Source organism: Colletotrichum lupini, chromosome 3, assembly GCF_023278565.1.
Source record: "Colletotrichum lupini chromosome 3, complete sequence".
NCBI classification, from domain to species: Eukaryota; Fungi; Ascomycota; class Sordariomycetes; order Glomerellales; family Glomerellaceae; genus Colletotrichum; species Colletotrichum lupini.
The window spans coordinates 2,732,266-2,752,524 of record NC_064676.1 but is presented as its reverse complement, the minus strand read 5'-3'; the positions used below and the strand labels follow the sequence as shown (position 1 = coordinate 2,752,524).

Genomic DNA, 20,259 nt, shown 5'->3' with positions numbered 1-20,259 from the left:
GGACCAGGGTTTACTCGATCATATCGATATCATCGTTCGTGGCGGGGACCGCGGCAGCGGCAGCGCCACCGTTCGGCTGAGGCGCAGCCTCTCCGGAGTTGCCTCCGCCAAAGTAGTCAGCCATCTCGGCATCCAGTTCCTCCTGTGTCTTCCGAGTACGCCCGTCTCTACCCGAGCGGCCACCTCTTCCACCTTCTTGGTCTCTGCCGCCATCTCTACCACCGTCTCTGCCACCATCTCTACCGCCTTCTCTGCGAGCTCCAGGTCTGCGTCCGCCACCACCGCCACCGTTTCCGCGCCGGCGGGGCATAGGGCTTCGCGAACGGTTTCCACGGCTTCCGGGGACGTATCTGTCAATGCCTCTCTCAGCAGCCTCGTCGACATCGTATCTTCGTCCAGGGGACATGGATCTCGAGCGACCGCCGGGAGCAGAGATTCGCTCTGCAAGTGGACGGCCCGGCATCACCGCCGAGTCAAAGGGGTTGCGAGATCGACCGCCGGCTCCACCGCCAATGATTGACAGTTTGATGGGTTGGCCTGAGATGTTAGTCTTTGAACTGCCAATGACAAATTGACTCGAAAAAAGGCACTTACCGTTAGCATTAGCACCGTCAAACTGCTTGATCGCGTCCAAAGCATCCTCGCGGGACTCCATCGTGACGAAGGCAACGCCCTCCGAGCGACCAGCGCGATCATACTTGAGATCCAACTTCGCGACAGGGCCGATTCTGTTAAACAATTCCTGCACAAGCTTTAGTCCGGGCCACGGTATTCGACACCTTTAGGGGAGCATACTTCCAAGTCGTCAGGAGTCAACTCGTAGTGGATGTTCTCGACGCGGATTTTCGAGCTGCTCGAATCTCTGTGACATCCAATCAGCGTATGCTCGGATGGAATACGGCACAAAACTTGCCTTTGCTCAGGCTCGTCGCGTCTCCGTCGAGGGGCCGGCGCACGGCGATTGTCTGCTCCGCTTTAGCTCATGTTGTCGGTGTGGTATAGGATATTCGGTCGTACCGTGCTCTTCGAATCGATCGTGAACCCATTCACTATTCGCAGGGTTAGCTCACTGCCACCTTGGGAGTTCATTCTGCGTGGAAATACCTATCGAGGTTTCTAGGCTCGTCACGGAAGGACTGTATCGCAGGACGGCGACACCTGTTAGCTGTGCCATTGCAATCGACAGGTACCGCTCCCGGCCTTCAACAAGACGGTCGGCATGGAACCGAAAGCTGCGCGGTAGTCGTGGTCGACCGGGATGAGGAGGGAGGAGGGTCATTCAACCTGGACAATCAGCCTGGAGATCTACCAGGTGACGGGTTGTGTATGCGGCATCGTACCTTTCTAACGCCGTCGCGAGGATATTCCTGGCGTTCGCGTTCGCGTCTTCGGGGGGCACCTCTACCGTTTCCACGGTTGTTGCGAGGGCCGTCGCTCTTCTGCAATTATTTTGGTCAGATCCGAGGTCGCATATCGTACAAGGCTGCGGGTTTCCTTACCTTCTCGCCAAGGATCTCGTCAAGGCTGCGGTCCAGCTTGTCCGCCATGATGATTTGTTGGGTGGAAGTATGTTCAGAAAAGAATCTATGCAACCCAAGATGTCGAATTGGGTGGTCAAAAAAATCACCTCGGTACCGTGGGAGGTGAACTTTGCTGCAGGATGTAAAAGGGACAACAATGCTGATCGCGACTCAAGTGACCGAGTGCAGTAGACGCAGCTGGTAAAGGCAGGCACGGCTGACCGCGGATTGAATGGAGCATCCGACCGCCAAAGAAGTGTGGCGCACGCTGCGCTAGGGACAAAGTGGGTACGTGGCTGAAGCCCCTCGACTCTGCTGGAACTTTGCTTAAATAGGTTAGCACCAATTGGCTTCGAGATGTATGTAGAACAGGAAATCTGGAAATAGCTCCCCATGTTTTGACGCCTGGCGGGCTCCCCACTACAGGTCTCAGGGGTCCGAGTAATCCACTCCATTTGACCCACCTCAGACTCCCAGTGGCTTCCCATCCGCCCACCGTTATCCACTCAGTCAGTGGAGTGAACCCGCAAGTACAAGCACCAAATAGCGCTGCTGGTCGCAAGCTTTACAGGCGCTGTCTCGCTTGTCTCGCCTGTATCATCCGTGCCGTCAGCGCCCTGCATCCCCTGACGTGAGGCAGGAGGATCTCTCGGCCCGGAATTAGTCCTCGAGGGAGATGAGGCTAAGCCCCTTTTGTCGTCTGAAGTGTAACTTTACTGTAGAGCTGTCCTCCCGATGCGCATCCCTTGAGTTGACCAGCCCGCCAGAAATAGGAATCTCGTATCTGGCCAATTTCTTCACTCCCTCGGCGAGAGACACACGGGAAGGAGCGCTCAGTGTCATCTTTCATATCTATTGCATGGCACCCCCGATTCCCTGCGACAAAGGAAAGAAAACCGTACCCGTTCTTCTTAGGACCCAATACCCGCGATAACCAAAGCTCGCTTGCAGCTTCGCGAAAGCCAAGCCAAGCCGAAAAACCATCGAACAACCACCTCTGATCCCTCGACAACCTTTATGATTTCCGCATAGTCTCCCTACTCGTCAGATTGCCTGCCATGGCCCGTCCCATGGGGTCAGTTCGCTTGAAGAAGGCGAACCCGGTAACCCTCGTCCTCGGCGCCGTCCTCTGCATCTTTATCGTTGTCTTCCTCGTCGGACCTTCCAAGTCAACAAAGGCAGAGCCAGCCGGTACCGCCTCCCACCATCTATCACCTCCTACCGCCCCCTACCGAAAGAAGGCCAAGGGCGACACGAGACCGCCGCCCGTCGTCCGCTACAACCTCAACAATGTCACCATCACGACCGACCCCATCGGCAACCGCGAATCCGTCCTCATCCTGACGCCGATGGCGCGGTTCTACCAGGAATACTGGGATAACCTCTTGAACCTCAACTACCCCCACGACCTCATCTCCCTCGGCTTCATCCTTCCCAAGACCAAGGAAGGAAACGCAGCGACCGCGGAGCTACAAGAGCAAATCACAAAGACCCAGGGCTCAGAGAAGAACCGCTTCAAGAGCATCGTTATCATGCGCCAGGACTTTGAGCCGGCCATCGCATCCCAGGACGAGGGCGAGCGGCACAAGATGGAGAACCAAAAGGCCAGGCGCGCCGTCATGTCAAAAGCCCGCAACTCGCTGCTCTTCACGACCCTGGGCCCCCAGACGTCGTGGGTGCTCTGGCTCGACGCCGACATTGTCGAGACCCCGCCGACCCTGATCCAGGACCTGGCGGCGCACGACAAGCCCGTCATCGTCCCCAATTGCTTCCAGCGCTACATGAACACGGAGACCAAGAAGATGGAGGAGCGGCCCTACGACTTCAACAGCTGGCAGGACAGCGAGATTGCGCAAAAGATGGCCGAGACAATGGGACCCGACGACATCCTGCTCGAGGGATACAAGGACATGCCGACATACCGCGCGCTGATGGCGTACTTGGGCACCGATGAGAAGGACAAGTCGGTGGAGATCCCCCTGGACGGCGTCGGCGGTACTGCCTTGCTTGTCAAGGCAGACGTCCACCGCGACGGAGCCATGTTCCCACCCTTCTCCTTCTATCACCTCATTGAGACCGAAGGTTTCGCCAAGATGGCGAAGCGCCTAGGCTGGCAACCGTTCGGACTCCCGAATTACAGAGTAAGTAGACCTCGTCAAGATGTCATTGATCTACACAACCGCTCACACTACTTCAGGTTTATCACTACAATGAGTAAGGGCTAGGCATCACGATGGATGTGATCTGGGAAACAAAATGACGAGTACATCACGCCTTTCATCTAGAGGTGTTCAATGGAAAACAGAAAGTTGAAACATCCCCCACCCACCTCTTAGTCGCCAACAGCATCGGTGGCGGTATTACGAATTTTACGCGCGGAACAGACCTCATTGGAAAGAAACCTCATATGCTCCTTTACCCCTATGTGCAGATTACCCCCTTTCTTTCGTATCTTGCCAAAACATAATTGCGTTCCACTTTCTTCGGATGGGAAATGGCGGCGGGGGGGTTGGGCAACGGGCGTTCTCTGCAGTACATTTCACACAGCAAACTACATAAACAAATCTGGGAGCCTGGTGGAATATCGGAGGGATTAGCTGGTTAAAGGGGGTGAGAGAAGGCTTCACTTCTGACCATTGGCTTCTTGAGGGTGTAAGATGAAAAACAACGACGCGCCGCGAGGAATCGAGAGGGGGGTGCGGTGACGAATCGTGGGTTGAGCAAGATATCCGCGGCATTAGAGAGAGCACCTATTCCATGTTTTCAAGGGCTCTAGTGTGATAGAACAAATGATATTGTATCTCAAAGTGAGCTTCTCGCTGCAATTATACAATCTGTCATTGAGTGATGATGATAGCCCTCTGGGTACTCCCTACCAAACGAGCCTTCCGTCCTTTCCCTTCCCAGCCCATCCCGTTCCATGTACATTTTATGTATGTGATCTTGTCAAGTTATCTTTACCCAAAAACATAAGCCGCTGCTGAAATCCAACCCAAATTCTCTCCCTTTAGAAGACTGGACCGCATCAGTCTACCAGCCAGCTAGGCAGGGTAACGTTCCCCCAAGTCAGACTATGCCGCCTCCAAGCTACGATGACAGCGACAGCCTTCACCCCGCAAACCAACCTCCCCTCGCCTCCCCAATTCCCAACGGCCCTCCATCTACGGTCCTCTACGGCCCCTCTACGGCCCATCATACCGCCCCTCGTCATCGCGGCACCAAAACTCAACGAGCGCGCGCGTGCCCAGCACGTCCCCGCCGCGCAGCAGCGCCGCGACGTCGACGTTGAGCGGCGAGTCCGTCTCCGGGTAGGCGAGCAGCGTGCGCACGGCGCGCACGCTCTCGAGGACGCTGTAGGCGGGCGTCCAGGCGTCCTTGAGCAGGTCGAGGCAGACCTCGCCCGTCTGCAGCGCAATGTTGGCGTGGACCACGGGCGTCGCGAAGCGTATCGTCGGCGGGCGGATGGGGTAGTCTGTCGGGATCTGGATGTGTAGGAGCCAGCGGCCCTCTGTGTCGTCGGATTAAATATTAGCTATGGTCCCCAAGATGGAAGGAGGGGGTGCGATTGTGCAAGGGAAGAAGAAGAAGAGAGAGAAGACCTACCATCATACCCGTTCCCGATCCCCCGCCCGTTGACAACAGCCTCCCACGTCAACAGATCCTCATCGTCGACGGGGCCCAACCTCTCGATGCCCCTCTCCTCCTTCTTCTCCGACCGCCACACGTCGAGTTCCTTGATGAGCCTCTTGATCGCGCCGCGCCCGTCCGACGTGGACTTTGACTTTGACTTCTTGCTGCCACGGTCTCGTTCTCCTCCGCCTCCTGGCGCCGCGCCCGAGGGATTCGTCTGGGAATCGGGCAGGTTCTGAATGCGCCACGACATCTTCGACAAGTTGGGATTCCTGTCTCCTGCTTGCAATCCGGGCTGCGCGCGCGATGGATGGACGGACGGACGGACGGAGGGGGGAGGACCTGTGGTTCGACTGATAGGCTCCTGGAGCTTATGGGTCGCAAGTAAGGGAGGGAAGACGGTCAATTGGTACGTAATCGCGTATGAGTTGATGTGGTTCACGACAGTGTTCGAGTAGATTCTCGGAGCAAGCTGGCTGTATGAATAGCTGTTGATAATCTTTTTGGATTGGGGGGAAAGCTTTGGGGCAATCCCCAAGCCGATGGGCTGGGTTTAACTTAGTTACCTTACCTTAGCAGTAGCCGAGCCACGCTCTCCAGCTTCCCCAGGGTGCCAATGAGACGTACCTTGTGACGCGACAGGATACCTAGGTGGGTCCCGTGGGTTCAGCCGAGGTTTCCCACGCCGGCTCTCGACTCCGGGTTCAGTCCGGCATCTGGCCAACATCATCCGCATCGTCCGTACGCCGTTTGCGTTCCATTTTGTTCCGTCTCGTGCCATCCCGGCCAGTGTCACTGAAGTCTTCACAATGCAAATGCTTAAACTCAGTATCATTGGCAAGTGGAAAGATTCAGAGTGACTCTCAGAAATATGTTCATTAATATTTGTCTACGTCGCGATTTGTGCCATCTTCCATCGTCTAGAGGGCTGAAACAGCCGGCCGGCCAAAGAACTATGAGAGACACTGCAAAAGTGCCTCGACTTGTCTGCCTCGCCAAGTTTTCGCCTTCCTAAATTCGCATTTCATCCCCGATATGTCCAGAGAACGGAAACAAAACCATTGAACCACATGTTTCCGGCCCCCACAGTTGTCACCAAGACATATGGCCGCGAACCTGCTATGCTCATGCAACTTGCTGCTCATGCTATCATCACAAAGAACGCCGAATCCGTGTCCCAAAAAAGCCGAGTCGTCGGGGTTCCCATCTCTGCGCGTTGCGTGAAGCTTTGGTGACGACCCGGTGATGCTTTTCTTTCGCTAGCCAGGCTGCGTCGGCAATGTAGTTGCAGCCGCAAATCCCGTCCTAGCGAAGAAAGACATTGTTCCGCCAGAAGGATCTGGTCGAAGAGAAAGTGTAAAGAGTTGTACAATAATTCCATATACATGCGTCATGAAGTCACATTTGTTGTTTGCGGTGAAAGCTGGCTATATCGTAGCCAGTCACCCTGACTCGTTGGTGTGCGTCTCCTATTGAAGTCTAGGATGCGGCCTCCTCTTTGCTGGGCTTCCAGAATCGCATCATCCGGCTGAGTCGTTTCGATTTGCTGGACTTGTGCTTCTTGTCACCCTCGCCATCGTATGAGACCTCCATTGATAGCTTGCTTCGCTCCCCATGAGAACTGCTGATAAGTCTACTCAGACTGGCAAGGCTGGATCGCCGCCGCCCGAATGCTGCTGAAGATACTGAGACCGGCCGCTGTTGGTCGGGTCGTATGGGCTCCTGTCTCAATTGAGAGCTGGTGGCAAAGGAGCTGTCCCTTGTCATGGTCGAGTGACTGGAGGTCAATGACGGTATATCTACGGAAAGCCTGACTTCTGGGCCCGGCTCCCCGAGAAGTAGAGATTGGAAGTCGTTCTCCTCATTGACTGAAGATGGTGCCGTAGAAATCCGCTGAGCGTCATATGACATGGGCGAACGGGGTGATGGGAAGGATGAGGCGTGGCTCATTGAATAGGGGCTGACGGGAACGTGCGAAGCAGTCGGCAGGTGGAGGGGACTAACGTCGACAGGGGCCAAGTCCTTGCTGGCGAGAATTCTGCGCGGAGACGGGGTTGCGGAACCAGTAGACTCTGCTTTTTCGTTGAAGATGGAACCGGTACGGAACTCGGGGATCTGGGCAAAGGGCTCTTCAACAATGACGTCCTCTTGCAGGGGAATGGGCGCTGTCTCCGCGCTCATCTTGGCTTCTACTTTCGGTGCGTCCGTACCAGTGACCTGATCACGGCTGATGCTGCCATCAGGGCCGCTGATAGAAATATCGTCAAGAATGGGCTGCTGGACTTTGTTGACAGCGGGCGGTGTCGCCTCGTCGCCAGAGGATTCCGCACTGTCGTTGAAATCGCCTCTGTTGGCACGACTGCTCGTGTACAGTGATGCGCACTTGCCAGGGTGCTCGTCGTCTTCTTCGTCCTCCTCGAATACGTCGGCCATTGTCGAGCTGCTGCCAAAACGATGTATGCCAAATCGGCCCACATCGAATGGTACCATCTCAGGGGCGCTTTCAGCGCGACGGTGGTAGTGCATTCCTGGCCCGCTGAAGCCTTTCATACCCTGTGCGCTGTGCAGCTGGCGCTTGGTGGAGGCTGCGGCTTTTTGGGCGGCGTCCCATTCAGGGTTATTCGCAAGAGGCGTGTTGAAAGGACCCAGCGCAGCATCCAGATCAATCATGGGGAAAGATGTGTCGTCTTGGGCCGAGGCAGAGCGCGGCTTCCATTCTTGTAAGCTCTGAGGTTGGCTGGATGTATCCGTCACCATGAGTGTAGGTGTGACCGGTTCGACGTTCACTTCCGGTTCCATCAAGAGTGTGAGGGGTTCATCCTTCTGCTCGATTGTCTCGAACTGGCGGGCAGAATCGCCCGTGAGATCCAGGTCTTTGCACTTCTTGTTCCGCGGTTTACTCTTTCGTGCTAGAATTGATCCGGCCCAGTTCTTGACCTTCTTCTTCTTCTTGGACTTCTTGCCGTCTGCTCTCTGGCCGGCGTGGTCCGAAAATTCTGAGAAGCCAACCGATTCCGAGTTGGGCTCTGAGGTTGATGAGGAAGATGAGCTGGTTGGCTTGGATCCAGAATCTGAAGAACTCGAGCTCACGGGTCTCGTGCGGAGTGGTGACGCAGTTGCGTTGAAAGGGTCCAATCCGAAGAATGACCACCTCTTGGGAGTCTTGGTTGGACTAGGCATCGGGGGGCCGACAGAGCCTGCTTCAGGCACGTTGATTAGGGTAGGGATGGAGTTTCTCCTCCTTGGCGATGCCCCGACTGATTGGATGCTCTGGGATCGTTCCAAAACCGCCCCAGCAGTGCTAGGCCTGGACTCGTTGTTCTGGCGAGAAGGTGTAAGTACCAGAGGAATAATAGGCTCGGTCTCCACATGTGTAGTTGTCGTTGGGATGGAAATGATGGACGAAATGCTTCCAGATACCGAATGCCCTCCGGGTCGAGCTGTAACTGTGCTAGAAGTATCGCTTGACACCATTGATAGCGGGCGTGGGATGAACTCGAGGGTATCAGAGAACCCAACACGAGCACGCGTGACTGGCCTGGCTGCGGGAGAAGCCCTGCCACTTGATGAACCCGAATCTGCGGTGACTGGCCTGGTAAGTTCTCTGGGCACTCTGAGGACTGGTTCGGATTCAACACCCTTCAGAGTCTTCTCGACCAGACCCGCATTGTGATGGTCTAAACGCCGATCAAATTCAGCCGGGCTTGTAGGAGCACTGTTGCCCCTAAGGTTACCGGACGCTGAAGGCTGGACAATGAGAGATAGGTCATGGCTTGAGAGCGCAGCAGAGCGTCTGTGTTTGTGGCCACGACCGCCCGGAGGCTTCGGGGGCAATTGGAAGTTTGGGGACGCAAAACCACTCTCGGATCTCGTTGGGCTTGTGCCAGTTACGGTAATGGAATCTCCAGAACGGATGCTTCCTCCTACAAACTCGCTCCCTCCTCTCCTGTGTCCAACTCCAGTTGGTCTTGCAGGTGATGCCGCTAGTCTCGGGGACACAGGCGGAGGGGATAGAGGCGGGCTAAGCAAGAGGGATGTATCTGGAGACAACGAAGCGCCGGGATTGAAGGTAAAGTTGGGAAGCGCGGGTGATCTTGACGGCCGATCTGCTGCTTCTGAGTTCATGTTGAAGGTCGATCGGTCTTGGATTTCGATGGCGGACAGCGGACGTCGCCCAGTTGCTCTCGAGAAGGATGACGGTGCAGAGGCCGAAGAGGGCCTTGCCGGGAAGACGAATGGTGGGTTTGGTAGTGGAGGCATCGTTCGTGGAGAGTGTGGTCCGGAGAATGATGATGTTGAGGAAGTAGAATTATCCAGCATTACTGGAAGAGAAATCGCTTGCATCGAGGGCTCGTCCAAAACCTGTGTACTTGTGGCTATCATCATACTCTCAGGTCCGACAGTGGTTGCCATGCTTTACTGAGCCGCTCTGCGGCTACAGGTTTGATCAGCAACTAAAAGAGGGACATAAAGAGGGCGCAAATGCAAAATGGTCGTCGTTGGTTGAGAATGGAGGATCGTTTGGGTGCTCGACAGAGGACGACGCGTCAGGGGGCGTTTTGCGAAGTGATGGCGGGTTTCGTAATTAATTCTGCAAGGTGGCAGGTTTAGCGAGTTGGTTCTTCTTTTCGTTTTTGATATCGCGAAAGAGAATTGGAAGAATCGATGGGCGAATAAACACCTTTCGGAACAAGTCGAATATGGCGCGCTGACGATGGGAATTGGGCGAAATTGGCGTTCACGATTGCGTACGTGACAGAAGCGGTCGACCAGGTAAGACAAATGCTATTTATCGAAGATGAAAATTGAAGGTGTTGTTAAGGAGCGGACGGCACAAGACCAGAAGCAAATCTGCAAGATCTACAACTAGAATTGAACCACGAGACAGAAGTCAAGAAACGACGACGGCCTCGAAGGGTTTTGGGGGGAAGAGAGTTGATGGGAAGAAGAGGGGGGTTGCGACGCGGAAGACTAAAGAGAGGATGGGATGGATGGGTGGATTTAGGATTAGAATTGGGGACAGACACACACACACACACATACACACAACAGCGAAGAAGCGACGAGTCGGGTCCAGCGGTCGGGGTGTGTTGGCGATGGGAGAAAAGGGGGGTGAGAAGACAGGGATGAAGAGGGTGTGTGGGAGGAAAACCTCAGTTGGGTTTGGACTGGCTCGGGGAGAGGGGGGGCCAGTCTGCAGAGGAAGGAAGTCCAGGGGAAAAAGAGGGAGAAGTAGTAGTAGCAGGAACAACTACGACCAGGGGGCGTGCGATTGTGATTCCAACCTGGAAGTCACAGTCAGGGCCCGGACAAGCAAGGCAGGGACGACCAGGGGCTGTTCAGGTTGATGGGGCAGCAGCCGTAGCGCACTCGCATTTCATCACTCAGAGTGCCTCAAAGACAAAGTACGAATATCCGCACCGGATTTACTATGCAAAGCAAGGTATCTCTCCTATTCACGCATACGGAACGGGGCAGACAGACAGCAAAGAGGCACCTCGCGTCGCAGGATTTGACAGAGCACACCTCACTCAGCTTTGAACCCAGCGAGACATGGACCAGTCCTTAGGAGGTGGGTTGGACTCTTGGTAAACAGAGCATATTATGTATAGGCAAGCACTACAAGGTACGTGTCAGGTATCTGTTGTTCATGAAAGACATGAATCCAGAGAGTCGCGTCGAAGCAAAGATGTGTATATAAGGCGGTTAGAGCTGAACAAAAATTATCGAGTACTCTTTATTCACTGTTTGGGACAGTTGTTGAAACTCGTATGCGCCCACATTCGGTTTTCTGCCTACTTACTTAGTTGAGGCACAACGCGCCGTATGTATACCTTTACACACAGAACAAGACCATACATGCTCTACAGTTCCAAATGTATCAGTAGTTCATCAGGAGTACCTAGCTAGAAGATTCATATTCCCATCAATGAAGCCCCTGGTTCCCTACTCACTTCGACGCTTCCAGATGACATTGACATACTCCGTCTTCCGGACCTGTCTTGGTTGTGTCTGTAACCAACGTAACGTGCAGCAGTATCGCTGTGCTGCCCTGCATTCTGCATGAAGCACTGCATTCACGCACACACGTTGCCGCAACTAGACGGGCCCTGACAGGTTGGTGTTTTGCCTTGCAGCCAATTCTGCACTGAGTTGGGTGCGCCGACCAGCCTGCCTCCAGCAAACCGCTCACTCAAAGCCGCTCAGTTCCTGAGCAACCTGACCAGGCGGCCCAGGTCCAGGTCGTCGAGGAGGGCACAGACTGGATTCTCTAGCGTATCATGGAACCTGCTTCCCGTAGTTGTGCGAAGTGTGGTGAGTGGCCGTACTAGTACCGAGTAATCGTCGCTGAGGTGAGTTGACGGTGAGATGTTGGCTGCCACACCTTTTCCTCCCCTCCTCCATGCTAGCGAGCTCTAACACCCGTACCAGTTCGCACTAAGACTCGGCCGTCGTTAGGCGGCCACAGCCCAGGCCCATCTTCCTTTGCTTCCTGACCTTAGCGGCGGCCCAGTAGGTTGTTGGCTTGTTTGGCTTGGTTGACTTGACGAGGTTGCCAGGCAGAAGCTGGCACGAGAGGACTAGACAGAGCGTAGTAGAGCCTAGGGGACCCGCGAAGCTGCACCTCAGCCGTCAATGGCAACGCAACGTCTTCACCGCTTCGTGTGGCCTCAAACACACGTTCGCTATTGCTTTCCTTTGTCTCTCATGCGCGTATTTGGTACCTACCTATTTCATGACCCTTCTACTGGTAAGGCAAGATCACGGACTGGGCAAAGGGAATCTGACTTTTATCGAAATGGTTTGACGATAGTTCTGAGACTGGAACAGTGGATCTGGGCCTGCAATGAGTCGGCTTGCTATAAGTCAAAAGAGAACCTAGGAACGGAAGTGGACTGAAGGCAGGGAATAGAGGCGCTGAGAGTTCAGTGCGCTCTGTGTCGTGCATTGTGTAAGGGACGGAGACCACGGTACCCTTGGGCTGTTGTGTTCAGGTACTTGATTGCGGTGCAATAGTGAATTTTCTGTTGGCCACCACCACTGAGACTGAACTTGATTTCCTGCCCTGGTATTACGGAGTATGCGTACCTTTTTCTTTCTCATCTTACCTAAGTCCACTCCAAGCACTCAAGCACACACACGCACACCAAGCAGGCACGGCAGGTAAGACCTTCCATGCGGGGAGGTAGCGATACGTATCTTTTCACACAGGCGGAAGGAACTCTCCAGGAGCGCTTCCCCGTCGCATCCCGCAAGTGGCTCACGAAATGCACGGTCAGAGCAAGACTCAGAGCGGGAAACTTCACTTTTCGCAAAGAGAGAAACCACCAGATGTTGACTTTCTCTGATGGATCACTTACCAGCAAAGACTGAGCCAAGTAGGGCTCGGTGAGCGATTAAGTTCAGCCGTCAGCTACGTTAGTATACCTTAGCAGCAGCGCACATCATCAGCTCAACCACAACCACGGCACCTCCGGGTTTGGGGGGATGACAAGAGAAGGTGCCGATGGGAGCAAATCCAGACCGGTGCTATGATGGACGACCGGATGACCAGCACATGGCAAATGCGGACGAGGCGAATCATCGCAACGCCGTGCCCGACTAACAGCACCAGAGTAGCGATGGCAGACAACCGTCTCTGCAGGTACAGCAACGGCGTTGGCTCCATTCGACCACGCCCCCTCCATCTCCATCGCTGCCATCCGCCCCTTGCGGCAATTCTGCGAGAAAGCCACCACAAGACACAACTAAAGCCTCGAGAGGAGAGACGGGACGATGAGGCACCAGAAAGTTAGGCCAAGTCACTTCAAGTCATGTCATATCATGTTTTGCTCGACACCTACCACTTCCCAAGGTTCATACACCCAGCTCCCGCCCAAGCACCACCTCATCGGGGATTACACTTTCGCTTCGTCTTCTAACCTAGATTCAGTCCCGTATACTGAACACCTTCTTTGCTTCTTTTCCTCGACCCGAGCGACCCGGCCTGGTTTCAACCCCAATCAAAGACATCGGCGGCCGTACCTATGTACGAATATTGCGCCGGGGGCTTCAACTCGATTCGAATCGACAGCCACGCCGCATCTCGAAAATGGGCCGACGCCTCGGGTTCTACCTCGTCCACGGCCAACGCCAGAGCCAAAGCGGTCAAGCGATGTGTGTGGGCTCAGTGCAGCGTCCCAAAATGGACTTCTTCGATGGTAACACGGGCGCTGAGGCGGCACTGGAGCCGAATTTCTCCTCCACGTCCAGGTACAACGGCGGCCTCTGACTGGCTTACGGTCCTGAGAACGAGAGATGGCCAGGGGTGTAAAACATATGTGCCAAGGTCCCTTCGTCACTCTTTATCCACTCTTTATTGCTGGGCTTCAGAAACGCCCGCGTACCCCCAGGCCCAGAGGAGACGATGGCTCCCCCTCCAAGCCTCAAAGACCCCTCCCATCTCCATTTTATTTCAATCGGCCAGATGACCGATAGCACCTGGCAGATCTGCTTGCTTTTTCCTTAGTCTGGAAAGGGAAATCTCTGGATCCACTGGAACCACAGCTACGAGTGTCTACGAATACCTCACTATTGTGAATAGGGTACGGAGGACAAATCCACGCGAATTGGAGAGGCGTTCCGAGGGAGACGAATGCCATTGTCAATAGTTGCCTCTTCAGTTGTTCACTTTTCGCACATCGGGATGGTATGCGGACATTCGACTGATGCCGTCCGTCTTTTCAGCAATTGGCGCACAGCATCTGTCAAATCGTCGTACAGGGACAGCAATGGCGACATGATGCTAGAGGAAACATTTCATGTCCTATCATTGGCAACCACCACACGCTTTCCGGATGGGATGGGATGAGATGGGATCATTACCTTATTTCTCCCATGTTCCCGTATTTGACGCCCCCGTTTCCTCAACCCACTTGGCCGCCTAGGTAGTAGTGGGGGGGCATGTCACAGTCGGAGCTGATGGAGCATCAAAGGCAACACAACCATACAACCCCACACAGGGCTATGTCTTCTTCTGTCACTGGCAGGCATGGCAGGCCAGTTCGTATGCACGGAGCGCTCGTTTACGTTCACAACGGCAGCAATCGATTCCAGGGCTTTGTGCGGGTAGTGCGCGTCGAGCCATCATTGCACAGCTTCGGCGGCGCCTTCAACGTTTGAGGAAGCCACAAACTATGATAAACCGCCCGAGGGATGGTTTATCCGAGGCTTGCAATTGCTTACAGCGGAACAAAGAGAGTATCACGCGGCTTAACTCTAAAGTCTGTTTTCATTTTCGTTGCTACGGTCGGGAGCCTCATCTTGACTCAGTCGCAAACTCGGGCGTCGGAGCCGGACCAGGAGCTCTCTTGATCGAACGACTGGGCCCGCCGAATTTCTTCCAAGCCTGGTCTTACCTAGCTCTGATCAACGTCCGCCAGCCCGTTGAAAAATTAACAGGTTCTTCGTGCGACGGCGCCGTCACGGTTCAACCCATGGCATCAAAGTATGACAAAGAGGCGAAGCTATCCCCAAACGACTAGCTTTGCTTAGTGGCCTGGCCATCAACTCTTTACCCTTCAAACGTTTCCGAGTCACCCATCGCGACGAGCATCAACAAACAGGCGGCTTCTACCCGTTGCTGGCCTACCAAGGCCCGATGCTTTTCCCAAGCCGCCCTCATGCGGCTGCTGCTCACTCACCCTGAGAGTTGCAGATACACCTGCAGAAGCAATAGATGATAACCTTCGCGCCTCTTGCATCGCTCCAACCAATCTGGCCTGTCAATCGCCATGTTGCATTCGAACCCACTACGCGAATTCAAGTTGCATAGTGCACAGACGGACCTGCATGACGCCACGCACCAATCGAACACAGAATGAGGCACTTCGGTTTGATATCGACGAGAGGGATTTTGACAATGGTTCTTCGTTCGATACTAAATACAACGCGGTGAGGAATAACGCATCAGTTGCATCTCTGCTGTGTATCCGTACGGATATCTATTGCCACCATGTTGAAACCCTGGGTCGATGACATGCCGAGACTGATGGTCGTATTCAATCCTGCCACTGGCAGAATCCTCCATAAGCAAATCAGGAACAGTTCCTCCTTTCAAACACTCATCTCCCAGCAGGGAACAAAAATCATCCTCGTGATGGTGCTTTGCCTCCTTGGCTGACAGCCATCTCCACCCCGACTGGGATGTTCAGTCCCCATCAATTCCCATTTCGTACTCTTCCCTTGTCAAATGTTTCTTTCCCCCGAACTCCCACCAATTTTTTTGCAAGCGCGGCTCCGGCCCAAACCATAAGTCGACCCACCCCCTTTTGGCCACCCCCCCCTTTTGGCCACCCCCCCCTTTTGGCCACCCCATCAAAACATAGTATCAAAACATCGCCACTAACTATACTTAATTAATTAACTATCTTCTACTACCACAATAATATAGTTATTATTCTCCCTAGGTAATTCGACCCTTACGAGTCGACTAGGACTAACTAGACGGTCGCTAGAGTCCTCCTGAGCTCTCTATATATCCTAGATATTCGCGAACTTAGTGTTTAGGTCTATTAGTATACTCTTCTTTTTCTATAGCCTTAATCGGTTAACTTTAGCTTCTAGAACTCGAATATAGTACTAAAATATTACTAAATAATAGGCCTACTCGCTAAATACCTTTTTTACCTTTTTAAATAGTAGTCGTTAAGTATTATAGTTTAGACTAAGCTCTATAAATAACTTTAACTAATTATAGAGCTCGCTAGCCTTCTTAGGTATTAACTAGTTAATAATAGACGCCGCTAATACCTAGTTAATAGCTTTTCTAGTATTACTAGTTACTTACTTAGTATTTACGGTCTTTTTAGTTAGTATAACTAGGTTAGGTAGGACTATTAAATTAGTAAGTAGTCTAGCTATTACGAAAGGGAACTTGAGGCAGGTTAGAACGCTGCTATATTAACCTAATTAACTAAAGACTTAACGTAAAGAGGAAAAAAATAGAACAGTGGGCAGAAGCTAGCGAGCTGGCCCTTTAGGCCTAGCGGTCTAGCTCGTTACGTAACTACTAAGAGCTTAGCCTCGTAGCCTAAGGCTGAGCCACGGGGCCCATAGGGGCCCTAATACTTACTACCGTAATATTACCCCCCCCCTCTATACTAAAGGGCGCTATCCGTAGTACCGAAAAATAAACCTCTTAATTACCCCTTATTCTAGCAAATCTATAGCTATAATTACTATTATCGTATTATTATCGTCCCTTAGTAGTAGTAAATTACTAGCCGCGGCGGCTTTTATTTATATATTTAAGTTCTATAGCGGACTCTTAGCGGTTAGGTATTAATAATAAAACGCTTATAGTATTATTAACGTATACTTAAAGCTCTTTATATCGTACTATATTAGATCCGTATCGTATCCCTTTTAGTCCGCTTAGTACTATAGCTTTCTTTTATATAAATATAACTTAACTACTTTAGAAACCTCGTACTTTAGCTCGCTATTATTATTAGTAATTAGTAGCGGCAGCTCTTAGTTCTACCTAAGTAATAAGTCGTTAGTAGCCTTTTTTAGCTTATTTAAGTAGAAAACTAGGTATACCCGGCTACTTATTAATAATTTTACGACCTATATGCCTCCCTATTTAGTACTAACGATAAGCTATAAGCCGGCTTATAACTACTATAGTTTATTTACGTCGGCGGACTTCTAATACGAGGTATTAATAAAGACCTAGTCTTTTATTTTTAGGTCGTCTAGGCGCTAATAGCAGTTAATATACTTTTTATATTATACCTAAGTAACCTTTATATTACCCCTAGCGATCTCCTAGGCCTCGTATATTCCCTAAGCTATACGCTATGCGTTAATACGGTTTAGCTTCTTTTTTATAGAGCCGAATTAATAAGTTCGCTTAGATTAATTAAAAAAAAGCCGTAGCTAGTAACCGAATTCTATTTTATATAGTAATAGCCCCGTAGTCTTACTAAGCTAAGTAGTATAAGTAAAATCGACTACGGGTAGTATATTACTCTAGTTATCTTAGTATTAGTTAACTAGTAGTCTTAACCGCTATAGAATATACTAGTTTAGTTCTTCTATCTAGCCGTTCGTTTATAAATAATCCGCTATTAATAGCTATAGCTTAACCCCGCAGATCTTATGAAGCTCCCCCTAAAAATTAGAGATAAATTAGGGGCCTCGGTCCGACGTAATAGTTTTTAATAAGCCGAAAATAGGTAGCACCCGCTTATAGAACATCTAGCTTATATCTTTTACTATAATAGTCTTATAATAAGGAATAAATATTACCTTTTTACTTAGGTAGTCTACTACTACCTATATATTATTAAATCCTTTTTAATTAGTAGGGATAGTTATAAAGTCGGTAGAGATATATTACTATAAGTAATTAGGTACCGGTAGCGGTCTTAGCTCCCCTAGGGGTTTATTACGCGGCTTTTATAACTAGTAATAAGTATAATAGTTCTAAACGTATTAATAAGTATTTACTATTAGGCCCGGCTAATAGTACCGCTATTTAATTATTTTTATAACTTTATTACGCCCTAGGTAGGCGAGGAGTTTTTATTTATAGACCTCGCGAATAATTATAATACGGAGGTTCTCCTCTTTAAGTACTACGAGTTTCTTATTTATTATTAGTAATCCGTTATTTTAAATAGACTAGCGCTCGCGTCCTTCGGCCGCTAGCGCTTATATTAGTACGAGAGACGTTATAATAAGGTCCTTATTAAGCTTTAAAATCTTCTTTATTAGTAAGTACCCCTATAGCTCGTTTTTTAGTAAAAGTAAGCTAACTATAAGCTATAGTTAGCTAACGGCGGCGCTTAATAGCGCCCGTAGCTCCGCTACGATATTAAGAAATAGTAGTCCTAGTAATATAAGGACTTATATCTTATTAACCTCTTTTAGTACTTACTAAGTACGAATATTTTTTATTTTTTATAAGAGGGCGTTAGCTAGTACGTTCTCTTTCCCCGGGTAGTAGTAGATCTAAAAATTAAAGTCCGCTAGCGTACTAACCTAGCGGGCTTATTATAAGTTAAATAAGCGCTTAGTTATAAAGAATAGTAGTAGCTAATAGTCTATAATAACGTCGAACTTATATTTATAACTTACGAGCTCCGCGCGCTATTCCTCTAAATATAGTACTATTATTAGTATTTTTTTATTATAAATAGCGTAATTAAGCTCTACGCCGCTTATCGTTTTTAAATAAAAGGCTACTAAGTACTATAACCCATTATCCTTTTATTACTATAATAGCGCCCCGGTATATACTAAGTTAGAAGCGTTTATTTCTAGCCGCGTTAATAGTTTTAGCTTAAAATAGTAAAAGATAGGTGCCGATATTAGCGCTAGTTTTATAGCCTTAAAGGCCGTCTCGTAGCTAGTATTAAAGTTAAAGGGAACTCTCTTACTTATTAGCCTCGTAAAGGGCCTAGCTAAGCGGCCGTAATTCTTTATAAACCTCTTATAAAAGTTATAAAACCCGAGGAAAAACTAGATACTTTTAAGTAATATAGGTAGTTTTTAGTCTCTAATTATAAAGACTTTCTCCTCGTTTAGCTATATACTTTCTATCGAAACTACGAAGCCTAGGTACTTCGTAGCGGTAATACTAAATTCGCACTTCTTAATATCCGCTTATAAACCTACTTTTTATAAGTAGTCTAGCACTTTAATAACGTGCTCTTAATACTAGAGGGGGTCGTTAAAAAAGATTAGGATATTATTTATATATACTATATAGAAGTTGTCTAAGTACTCTATTAATATCTCGTTTATATATTATTAATACGTAATAGGCCCGTTATAAAGCCTAAAGAGTACTATTTTATACTTATACGCCCCGTAGCGGGTTCTAAACGTTATTAAGTCCTTAGAGGCTAGGTTAAGTCGGATATAGTAAAAGGCCTACTTAATATCTAGCTTAGTAAATACCTTTACCCTACTTAGCCGCGTAAGGGTCTTATTAATAAGTAGTAATAAATAGCGGTTTTTTTTTATAACTTTATTAAGCTTATAGAAGTTAATATAAAAGCGTAGGCTACTATCGTACTTTTTTATAAATAGCGTTAATAATATAAAAAGAGTATTACTTAGCTCGATAAATCCCTTTTATAAGTACTCTAGTAAATAGGCCCTTATAGCCTCTAGCTCGGGCACTAACTACTTATATAGAGAGTAGTAAGTTAGCTTTTCCCTACCGCTATTTAAGAGCTCGATTTTATAATTATACGGCCTATAAGGCGCTAGTATATTATTAGTAGCCTTACTAAAGACGTCGGTCTAGGGCCGCAGATATTTTAATAAGTTCGTCGTTATAAGGTTATAAGTAACCTAGTCGTTATTATATAAGGGGTCTGCTTCTTCCTTTTTATCTTTTATAATACGGTTAAGCTTATAAAGTAATATAAAGCCTATTTTAACGTCGTTCCGCCTTAGGTTTTTTTTAAAAGCGGGAGCGCTAATAAAGGTAATATCTATTTATATTACTACTAAGTATAGTTTTTACCGCCTAGCCCTCTTTATAGGGGCGATATTAGTACTATTAAGGGCGCGTTCTATTTTCTTTATATTCTTAGCCTCGTTTAACTACTATATTTAACGGGCTATTATTTTTAGCGGGCATAGTAATATCTTAATTAGTATGCCCTTCGCCCGCTATTATTAAAGCTTTTAGTTATAGCGAGTTATATCTATCTCGAATAGGTCTTACTAGCGGTCGGTATTAATTTAATATTATACGTCGATAACTTCCGGGGTATATAGGTCCTCGATATCCCTAACGATAGTAGAGGGCGTCTCTTATAATAATAGGTCCTTAGGCTATATTAGACGTCGGTAGCGAATATTAGGGTTTACCCCGTAGTATTCGAACTATTTCTACCCTAAGATTAGGTCGTAACGGCCCGTATTAAGCTAAAAGAGGGGTGATTTTAGAAGGACCTATTAATTAATATATAGGTTAGCGGTCTATACTACGCTAGTATTATCTAATCGCTTTTTATTAAATCTAGTAATAGGGATTAGGTATTATAATTTATAAAATAGGGCTGCGCAGAACCGTTATAATAAAGGGGTTACGTAGTTATTTATA

At 49.7% G+C, this 20,259-nt stretch overlaps 5 protein-coding genes across 5 annotated transcripts; 1 reads left to right on the top strand and 4 right to left on the bottom strand.

Annotated features, from left to right (window-relative positions):
- Positions 1-10: 10 nt before the first annotated feature.
- Positions 11-1,547, bottom strand: CLUP02_05584 (RNA binding protein; the record flags this gene model as incomplete). Its single annotated transcript, XM_049284590.1, has 9 exons — positions 11-537; positions 595-742; positions 796-862; positions 910-973; positions 1,018-1,049; positions 1,077-1,165; positions 1,227-1,284; positions 1,341-1,439; positions 1,480-1,547. 9 exons carry the CDS (start codon positions 1,545-1,547, stop codon positions 11-13), a joined length of 1,152 nt encoding a protein of 383 aa, XP_049141733.1.
- Positions 1,548-2,578: 1,031 nt separating this feature from the next.
- On the top strand, positions 2,579-3,738 carry CLUP02_05583 (uncharacterized protein; the record flags this gene model as incomplete). The annotated part of the gene is made up of 2 exons (XM_049284589.1): positions 2,579-3,661; positions 3,718-3,738. 2 exons carry the CDS (start codon positions 2,579-2,581, stop codon positions 3,736-3,738), a joined length of 1,104 nt encoding a protein of 367 aa, XP_049141732.1.
- A 214-nt stretch (positions 3,739-3,952) lies between these two features.
- CLUP02_05582 (ubiquitin-conjugating enzyme) lies at positions 3,953-5,931 on the bottom strand (the record flags this gene model as incomplete). The annotated part of the gene is made up of 8 exons (XM_049284588.1): positions 3,953-4,117; positions 4,155-4,270; positions 4,308-4,354; positions 4,482-4,535; positions 4,593-4,607; positions 4,707-5,028; positions 5,124-5,670; positions 5,722-5,931. 8 exons carry the CDS (start codon positions 5,929-5,931, stop codon positions 3,953-3,955), a joined length of 1,476 nt encoding a protein of 491 aa, XP_049141731.1.
- Positions 5,932-6,629: 698 nt separating this feature from the next.
- Positions 6,630-9,563, bottom strand: CLUP02_05581 (cell wall proline rich protein; the record flags this gene model as incomplete). The annotated part of the gene is made up of 1 exon (XM_049284587.1): positions 6,630-9,563. The coding sequence occupies one exon, from the start codon at positions 9,561-9,563 to the stop codon at positions 6,630-6,632; it is 2,934 nt and encodes a 977-aa protein (XP_049141730.1).
- Positions 9,564-11,895: 2,332 nt separating this feature from the next.
- On the bottom strand, positions 11,896-12,099 carry CLUP02_05580 (uncharacterized protein; the record flags this gene model as incomplete). Its single annotated transcript, XM_049284586.1, has 1 exon — positions 11,896-12,099. One exon carries the CDS (start codon positions 12,097-12,099, stop codon positions 11,896-11,898), a length of 204 nt encoding a protein of 67 aa, XP_049141729.1.
- Between the last annotated feature and the right edge of the window lie 8,160 nt (positions 12,100-20,259).